Raw genomic sequence first — 11,006 nt, forward strand, 5'->3', positions numbered from 1 at the left:
ATGGACTCTGTTGTTAACTCAAATCAAACTTATGCTCATCAGGCTGAAACAAAGGAAAATTCTATGTTGAAAAAAAAATTAACTAAAACTAGTTTTGAAAATAAATTACAGATTTTTCCACCTATATCTCAAATTTTAGAAAACAACAAAAAATGTTCAACGTTTGATATTAAGGTACCTAGTACAAAAGCTGATAATAATTCTACACAAATAAAAACTACTGGCTCCGATGAGGAAAAGTTAACTACTAATTCTGAAGTCCAGAACAAAAAAAATGAAACATTTTCTAATTCTTCAATTAATAAAACAAATTCTGATTATTTAGACGTGCAGTCCAACAAATCCGTCCACTGTAAAAATTCGTTTTATGTTATAGATATTCCAATAGAGAAAAAATCAGTCACAAATGAAAGATCAAATAATAAAAGCAACATGTGCCAAACGAATAAAGTTATTTCAAACAAATCAAAGGATTCTAATTTAAACAAATATATTTCAAAATTATCGGGTATTAAACTGAAAGCACCTGTATCGTCAGTAGATGATATGTGGAATACAATAACTAAAAAGCAGGACAAAAAAAACGGTGACAAAAAAAAGTGTTTGTCAGATTTTAAAAATAATAATAAAAATGCCAATTTTAATTCAAATAAAAATATTATTGAACTCAACAATTTATATAAAACATCAAATGAAAAAACTTGTGCAAGTAGACAAACAGTTTTTTCTAAATATTTTAACCCTGATAAAACAGAAAAATGCCATAAAACTGCAGATTTTAAAAATTTGCAAAATCAATTAAATAGCAAAAGTACAGTAGATTTAGTGCAATTAGGCTGTAGAGAGAAAGACTTTGAAAACATGTCAGAAAGTGAACACCGAATTTGGACTTCTTTGCAAAATCTTGACATACCTTCATGGTACTTGGCTTATCCCAATAAAAATCGGGATATAATTGGTCTTAAGAATGCTCGATCAGTAAATGACATTATGGCTGATATTGAACAATTATCATTACCAGGAGAACAGAGATTGCAAAAAAAATACAATTTCACTATAAGTGTTCCAAGTTTAACCTTGTTTTCAAACCTTAGTGATGGGAAAAAATTTGAAAATGGTTATGTAGAAAGTATAAAATTAGAAGCAGCAAAAAATCAAAATAATTCCTTCAATTTGACGTTAGATAATTTTTCCGATAAGCAAAATATTCATGATCTCAGTCAAACAAGTCCTCAAAAAAATTGCAGCAGAATAGTTTTGAAACCTACTGTTTTTACCTCATTGTCACAGAAACATATTATTAAACACACGAAAAAATGCTATTTAGAAACCTCTTCTTCCTTCCTTAAAAACACTTCAACAAAAAACGAATTAATTGATTGTAAACTACCGAGTGATATTATCCGACAACAACAGACACGTACACCTTTCAGCAAGATACAAAAGCAATCATTTAATGAGATTATGCATGAGGTTAATGTGAAATCAATAGAAGATAACAACGATAAAACAAAAACTAATAATGAAACTAAAGAATTCGATGAACGATTAGTTAAGCAACACGTAACCAATCAGGCTAATATCTCTGTTGAATCTCCATTTATCGTAAAAATAAGAAAAATTCACGATCCATCTGAAATCAGAACGTCATCGGACAACAAAAAATGTTATTATCTTGTTAAATTGTTTTATTTGACTCTATTTTTTTGCAAATTAATATTTCTTCTTTATCTATGTATAAGAATATTTAAATATTATTGTGTTAAAAAACATTTTTTTAAATATTTTAATTTAATATTTTTAATTAACATTTCTTCTTTATCTATTTATAAGAATGTTTAAATATTATTGTGTTAAAAAACTTTTATATTTGCCTGATTAATTAGTTGATTAACGTAAGAATTACTTTATTCTATTAAAATATATTTATTGAAAACATTTTTTAATGCAGTTTCAGAATACGTTGAAATACAAGAAACGCACTTTGGCAACGAATTTTCAAACGTATCCAAAAAAAATTTCCAAAATTTCTGCTACGATTCTAGACCTCTAACAGTAAATCTTGAAAAAAATGTCAATAACGTAATGGAGAATACTGTGGTAAATGAAAATAAGACTATCAATGAATACGATGTGTTGACATTAAACAGTCGTATAAATGACTTATTAGATTCAAAAGTATCGAACAAAATTCCTGAGCAACAGACAAAAAAAAGAGAATCGATAGCGATTATTGCATATCCTCTCGTTGGAAATGAAGAAACAACACAAAAAGAAGATGCATTTCAAAAATCATTTAAATCCCGTACCTTCGGCGACGATGCAAGTGAAATTTCAGATTCAAATAGAAAACTATCTATTGACAATAAAAATAATGAAACTGCTAACAAAGAAATAAAAGGTTCTTTTTTTACCAGCAAAAAAACATTTAACCTCAATTTTGGTATTTTCAAAAGTTCAACTAAAAAGTTTAACGGGACTCAAAAGAAAGAGAAACAGAATAAAAATAAAAACATTAAAAACTATTCTCTTGCGTCATATTTGGAATATACAGTTTAAATATATTAGTTAATACCTAATTGTAAGAATTTTATATTATATTCTGTTAAATATCCATGACATTTGTTAAATTATTTTCGATATTTTCGATTGTTTCAATTTAAAAAATTGTTATTTTTTATGATCAAATATAAAAATAGTATGACTTCGAAAAGAAAGTAATTTCAACGTCACGTTGAAACAAACAAAACAAAATCTTTCAATTATTTCGTGGTTTTAACATCCTCAAAAATTAACTTAATAAATAAGGAATCCGTTCAAAATATCAAAAATCTCAAAGCTAATTCATATTATTTCTAATAACTGCCGATTAATTTTGCGCAAATGTTTGAATATTTTTTTGGAAGGAATATAGTTGAGAACGAAAATATATTTGAACTATATGGCTGGATTATTCTGTGTTTTTCAACTACAATGGTATTTACTGTAGGCTGGGGTCTAAGGAAGTATAATTTGTTTTCGAAAGTAAATAAAATAAGATTGAATTTCATTTGAGATTTTAGTACACAAGTTAGCAGGAATGCTGATTATTTTTTGTAATATTAATGAACGTTTGGAAGCAGAAACAAATTCAATTTATTGTTTTTAAAATATTTTCAATCTCTGCTAAATTAAATTCTTATGGAAAGTTTAGATAAAAATTTATTTTAATATCTAGTTATGTATTTCTATCAGGCCAATATTTTTTGTTTAGGTCCCCAAGAAAAAAAAATTTCACAAATTTAAAAACTTTCCAATTGAAGAAGCAGAAAATAACGATGATTTGAAACGAGATCAAAAAGAATTGAAAGTTGGAAACAAAATAAAAGCAAGCAAAATTATTAAAAGTACTATAAAATTGTTATCATGTTCTTAATATATATATATATATATATATGTGTGTGTGTGTGTGTGTGTGTGTGTGTGTGTGTGTGTGTATATATATATATATATATATATATATATATATATATATATATAACTATTCTTAAACATATCATCAATAAAAATGTCAGGCAAACGTACCCAAATAATAAAGTTAAACTCCGAATTTATTACAACAATAAAAAAACGTCTCACCTAATACTGAAAACAATTGTAGTCCTAGAGATAACTTTTTGTTAAAGCGTAATCACGTAATATATGAATTTACTTACGTGTTTTCATTATCAATTTCTGTTACTAAATTTATTGGTAGGAAGAATTCCATTCGCCCTTTGTTGATAATTTATTATCGGAAGTCTTTGTTCTATGAGTATTTATTCGGCAAGTCGTAAATTATAATGGTTGTTATTGTAATATAAGATTTCAACATTGTGATCCAAGATTTGTCTAGTAATTTTAGTTTTGTGTTTCTTTTTCATGTGACTCTTTATATCACCAGTTTGTACGTGCATCGTAAGTCTTCTCGATACCAATATATTTAGAATTATGGTGCCCACAATATTACATTTGAACAAATATATTTGATGGCTATGGTCTATTATCGATTCTGGTTTACTAGTGCAGTTTTTTCCATCACAAGAGATGACTTTTTTTGGTTGTAGTAGTTATTTGCTTGGACGTTATTTTTTATGATTCTATTCATGATTTTTTCATCCTGTTCGAAAGCTGTTGATATGTGATTCTTTTAATATATTACTATGTTATTTTTGTTATTATTGTTGGTTGGATTGTTGTTGTTGCTGATTTTTTGTTCTTTGCGTCCTATTATTTTCTGGATCATGAAATTTTTATATCTTTTATTATTGAGTAGTTTAGTGTTCTCCAGTTTTCTATATCAGAAAAGTGCGTGTACCCGGGCCAACGAACAGCGCTTCGGCTGTACATATTTTTAGCAGCGAAACTAATTCATCTTTTGGAGTTGGTAATGGGGAATGACTGGAATTATATATTCTATCTATTAGTATTCTGATTATGTTCTCTATGTCAAAATGTTCCTCTAGAGAACATAATCAGCAAAATAAAAAATAGAATATTTAATTCCACAAATTATATCACTATATCAACAGTAAGACGGTGTAGCAATGGCCTCTCCAAACTTCTAGAAAAATATGGTTAAAGTAGAACCAGAGCTTAAACCTAATATATACTGTCGATATTTTGATGATATATTTGTTACGTATGAAGATGATAATCAAATAGCAAGACTTCTACAGCGATTAAACTCGTCAAAATTAAAGTTTACAATGGAAAAATCAACTGACAATAAACTATCATTCTTAGACATACTAATACAAAATGTGCAAAAAGAATTTAAAACCTCAGTATAATATACACCAAAGCAACAAACAAAGGTTTATGCATCAATGGCAGTAGTGAACGTTGTGAAACATATACAGAGAGCACGATTTCTGCCTTTGTAAAACGAGCCGACACGCACTCTTTTGATATAGAAAGCAGGAGAACAGAACTAGATAGAATCACTAAACTACTCATTGGATATAAAACTTTCATGATCTAAAAAATAATAGAACGCAATAAACAAAAAAAATCAGCAACAACAGCAATGCAACCAACAATAGTACCAAAAATAACATAGCATAGTAATATATTAAAAGAATCATATCAACCGCTTTCAAGCAGGATAAAAAAATGAAAAGTATCATAAAATATAACGTCCAAGCATCCAACAAAAACGATAGTATTAAACTACGATATATATATATATATATACATATATATATATATATATATCTTGGTGTTTGGATAGATCCTGAATTGAAGATGAATAAACATGTGAAAAATGTCTGCCGATCATGTTTTACAAATTGCGCCAAATCAGACGTATAAAAAAGTACCTGACAAATGAATGCTTAATTTCATTGATGCACAGTTTCATTTGTGGAAGAATAGATTACTGCAGTTCAATCCTCTATAGTACAAGCTTGTATCTTCAAAACTGCATACAGTCTATTCTGAACACTGCAGCAAAAATAATTGCTGGTGTAACAAAATATGAATCTGTTTCATCATATATGCGAAATGAGCTTCACTGGTTGCCAGTTTGTTATAGAATTGAATTCAGAATAGCAATGTTCACAAGAGACAGTTTGATGGGGCTTGGTCTTCGATACCTTCAACAGCTGATCGTGCCTGTCCCTACGGCTGCCGGGGGGCGAAAACTCAGATCCTCTGCCAAAAAGAAACTCGTTGTTCCTAGGTTCAGGACAGAAAATTATGGACGGCGTCGTTTCTTCGTGGCTGCAGCGGAGGTTTGGAATAAACTGCCCGATGATGTCGTTGATAGTATGGATGAAAGAGACTTGTTCCGAAAACGACTTAAACATCACTTTTTTGACCGACAGCTTCTCGAACAGCGTCTCTGAGTTTTACATAGAGGAGCGCTATATAAATTCTCCATACCATACCATACTATATATATATATATATATATATATATATATATATATTGGTACGAGGTTCTCAGCGATACAAACTTCATTAAATATTTTTGCCCATTTTGCCTTGATTAGTTTTTTACTAATAGATTCAACATTTCGTATTTGGGTTAAATCATATTTATTAAACAGTTGTATATTTATACATTAGAGTATGTTGAATAATTATAAGATGTATTAATATACGTAATTGAAATAGAATAAATTACGTTGAAATGTAATTAGGAATATGTGAGATAAAATAAATTTGAATAAATAAAATATGATAAGTTAATTAAAATATATAAAATAAAATGACGATAAGTAAACAATATATGCTGTTATAATAGTACATAATTAAAATATTTCATATAAGGTATTGAAAATAAATAAATTATTTAATCAAAGTGTTTTAGATAATGTAGAATTACAAAGTAATAAATTGCGGCTACATGTTAAAATAATTGTTAGAAAGTAAATAAAACAAAGTATGTATTACACTAAATGATAGATAAAATTATAACAATGCAAGTGTAGTGGAAATGGTATTATTGCAGTCCAATGTGATGTTGTATACGAAGAATGAGTTTGTATGAAGCGATATAAAGTGTTATATATCGGTATATTGAGAGAATATTGTCAATATGTGTTAATAGATTGTATACTATATAAAACGTGTGCTATGTGTGTAACAAGTAAGTACATACATATATATACATGTATATATATATATATATATATATATCTACACATTTATATATAAATGATGATATGAATCAATTTTGAATGATGCTATGAATTAGAAATTACAAATACAAAATTACATATCATGTATCAAACAAGGAATCAAGCGGGGGACGATATACGTTCTAGGGCGTCGGGCGAACAACTCTGTGTTCACGGATAAACATTTATTCAGAGTAGAATGATATTCGTGTCGTCTAGGCATGCGTTGATTTTGCGGATCCGCCTAAACTACGGCAGACGGTGTGAAAATAGGTACTGTGTACTAGGTACACGATACTGTGAAAATAGTTATAATATGTGGTCAAATTTGTTCTGTTGTTTGTTGAGTGAAGGTTTATATTTATTAATATAAAGCGCTTCTTTAATCTTAAGGCGAACTGGATGTGGTTCATAATCGAGAATACTTGTATTTTTATCAAGTATAGTACGATTGAGCCGAAAGTGATGAGCTAATTCAAAATGATCCTTGATAGCACCATCCTGAACATGCATGGTGAGTCGTCTAGAGAGAGTGGTTCGTGTATGGCCGATATAACTCTCCACAACACAGTGTGGCATAGAACAACGAAATCGGTATACAAAATTTTTTCTCTAGTTTATTCGATGGTAGAGTGCTGTTATTTTTTATAATGAGGTTAGAAGTACGGTTGGTGTTATAGTAAATAATCAGTTTTAATTTATTGTTATTGTTGGTAGTAATAGTAATTGTTTGATTTTATGATACGTTTGAGTTGTCTTCATCAGTTTTTATTGTTGTCGTGCATTTGGTTTAAATAGAATAAGGGTATATACGTTTTCGTCAAGGGCAAAACTATTGGATTATCTGTTTTCTTTAAATATTGATCAAAAGTAATGTCTATTAGTTTATTAGAATAGTTGTTGTTGATTAAAAATTGTTTTATGCGGACTAGTTCTGAACGAAATATGTTGATGTTTGAAGATATTTTATAGGCACAATGAACAATATTGTAAACGTATATATATGTGGTCAAATTTGTTTCATTTTGAATTAGCTCATCACTTTCGGCTCAATCGTACTATACTTGATAAAAATACAAGTATTCTCGATTATGAACGGTTTTTGTAACGGTCAGAGCAATCAGAAGTTTATCTTTCTTTTCAATTAGGCAGTCAAGGAAAGCTAGTCGTTTTTCTGTGCTAAATTCTATACTAAATTGTAGGTGGGAATTATTCTGAAACGTGTATTGTAAGTTATAAATATCCGTGATGGATCTGCACACGATGAAAATTTCGTCAACATATCGTGCATATATTAGAGGTTTGTTCTTGGGATCTTCAAAAATCCTGGATTCTATCTCTGCCATGTAAAATTCTGCAAACAACGGTCCTATTGGTGACCCCATTGCGACTCCGTCAATTTTCAGATAAAGTGATCCGTCTGGAGCGACGAACGGATTCATACAAGGTATTTATAATGTGTTAATAGATTGTATGTTTTATAAAACTTGTGCTATATGTGTGTAGTAAGTAAGTACATACATTAGAAATACAAAATCATATATCATGTATCGAACAAGGAATAAAGCGGGGGTACGATATACGCTCTAGGGCGTCGGGCGAACAACTCTGTATTTACGGATAAATATTTATTCAGAGTAGAATGATATTCGTGTCGTTGAGACATGTGTTGATTCTGCGAATCCGCCTGAACTACGATACTGTGAAAATAGTTGTAATATGTGGTCAAATTTGTTCTGTTTTTTATATAATGATATATATATATATATTCTTGGAATCAATATATATATATATATTTATATATATTTCATGTAAACACAAGAAGCATATTCAACAAAATAAGCGATTTTCAGTTACTTTTGTCTAATTTGAAATATTTATTTTCTGTTCTTGCTATCACAGAAACTTGGTTAACTGCTGATTTGTCTAAAATAATTGATTTAGATAATTGTGATTTCATAGATCTCCCACGTAAAAATAAATTGGGTGGGGGAGTTGGATGCCTTCAATGATAATTTTATTAATTTGGTTAGTTCTTGTCGAAATACTTTCTCTGTGGACTCCTTGAATAAACTAAAAAATTTTACAGATCCCGTTCTATCATCTTTTTTTCTTGAACCTACCAATTGGTCAGAAGTTATTCAAATAATAAATTCGCTTAAGCCCAAAATGTCAACTTCTGATGATGAACTTAACTCATTCATAGTTAAAACTTTCAAAAACGAAACTTTATCTCCACTTACTTATATTTTCAACATTTATCTCAAACAAGGTATTTTTCTATCAAGCTTTAAACTTTTAAAAATTGTTCCTATCATGAAAAAAAATGACCCCTATAATTTAAATAATTACAGACCAATTTCTTTATTATCACCTTTATCCAAAGTATTAGAAAAACTGGTTTACAAACGCTTATTTTCTTTTCTTATGAAAAACAATGTTTTCTCTGAAAACCAGTACGGATTCAGAGCCCACCATTTATGTGAACTAGCTAGCCATTCTAAAATTGGTTCAAAATATATTGATTAAAATGAGTACTTACTCTTGGAATATATCTCGATCTTACAAAGGTATTTGAATGACAACCTCACTTCCAACCCGGCGCTTAACCAACAACTAAAACAAAGAAGTAATAAAAACTAGCATTGTAAATAGTGACAAAGAAGAATATAATGCTATCGATGAAGAAAAGGTGACCAAAGATGACCAGCCAATAAAGAAACCTGACACCTAATTTCCATCTAAGTTCAGTCAATCTCCATCTAAATTCATTTTGAAAAAGTCAATATTTCCCTATATAAACACCAAAAAGCTGTGGTGATGATTCATTCAGAATCGAAATATGGCCTTATTTGCAGCATGAATTCGGAAAATAAGTTTATTTTAAGTTTTAATAAACTAAACGTTCACCAAAAAACTTTAGTGAGAAAAATTGAAAAAACGAACTACAAACATATTAACGCCAAACATTCGGTAGAATTTATAGAATATTGTAAAAATTATGGTCTATTACCAACATATATATATATATATATTTATATATAATAATAAAATATAAATTATATATATATATACATATAATTAATATTTTATTATTATTAAGAGAAAACTTAATATAGCGTTCGTTATAGCAGTTTTCATAAACGCTATCAAATTATAACTAATATTAATAACAAAATAGCAAGAATGAAAAGAGATGAACTATAATGAAAAAAGGTATGTCTTTAATTGTCTTTAAAATTCAGCAATGTTCATTCCAGGCATCCTGAGGGCTGACGGCAAGCCGTTCCATACGACAGGGCCTGACACAGCAAAATCACGCGATCCAATCTTTAGCTGTCTATGAGGAACCACAAGAATGTTCGAATCGTCAGACCTCAGACGCACACCAGAGGCGATCGACGTTTTTAATTTCAGTTTATCTGATAAATAATTTGGAGCCAGACCATTTAGTGATTTAAAAACTGTGACAGAGATTTTAAAAACAATTCTTTTATTTATGGGCAATCAATGCAAATCACTCAGGATCGGTGTGGCATGATCATACCATCGACATCCAGCCACAATCCAGGCAGTACGGTTTTGTATCGATTGCAGAATTTTGATGGATCTAGCCGGGAGTCCATAAAATAAACTATTGCAATAATCGACATATATATATATATATATATATATATATTTATTTATTTTTATATATAGGATTAAGACTGTCAGAAATGCATGCTGTGTGCTGTGATTTTTATCAATAATTTATATATATACAATATATATACACACACACACACGCGCGCATACACATATATATATATATATGTATATGTATATATATATATATATTTATATATATATATAGATTTATATATATATTTATTTATTTATATATATATATAGATTTATATATATATTGATTTATATATATATATATATGTTGGAAGGAACGAGACCTTATTTTATAAATTCTACGAACTAATCAATTTAAAGTTTGTCTTTTCCATTTTTCTTACTAGAATTTTTCAGAAAATTACGATGAGCTTTATATTCAACGCGGATGACGACAAATGATTGTTGATAAAAAGCTTTTTGTGTTATAATGTACAAAAAGGCCAAAAATAAATACAAATTTTGTTTATGAACTGAACAAACTTGATAATGAACTAAAATTTGTCGTACCAGAAATTGAGCAATGCCTACAATGCTGTGACATTCTAAAACAACTATACATAAATGTATATTTATAATGACTTTTTGAAAACGTATTACAGGTATATGAAAAACTTAAATATTGATGTAATTCCAGGTAAAAATATTGAAAACCAGAAAAAACAATGTAGGATTATAAGTCCTCATGGCAACAAAAAAATA

General features: G+C 28.8%; 1 protein-coding gene across 1 annotated transcript; it reads left to right on the plus strand.

Moving 5' to 3' along the window:
- On the plus strand, positions 1–2,559 carry HELRODRAFT_180319 (hypothetical protein; the record flags this gene model as incomplete). The annotated part of the gene is made up of 2 exons (XM_009029642.1): positions 1–1,666; positions 1,952–2,559. The coding sequence occupies 2 exons, from the start codon at positions 1–3 to the stop codon at positions 2,557–2,559; spliced, it is 2,274 nt and encodes a 757-aa protein (XP_009027890.1).
- Between the last annotated feature and the right edge of the window lie 8,447 nt (positions 2,560–11,006).

This window comes from Helobdella robusta (assembly GCF_000326865.2).
Source record: "Helobdella robusta unplaced genomic scaffold HELROscaffold_61, whole genome shotgun sequence".
NCBI lineage: Eukaryota > Metazoa > Annelida > Clitellata > Rhynchobdellida > Glossiphoniidae > Helobdella > Helobdella robusta.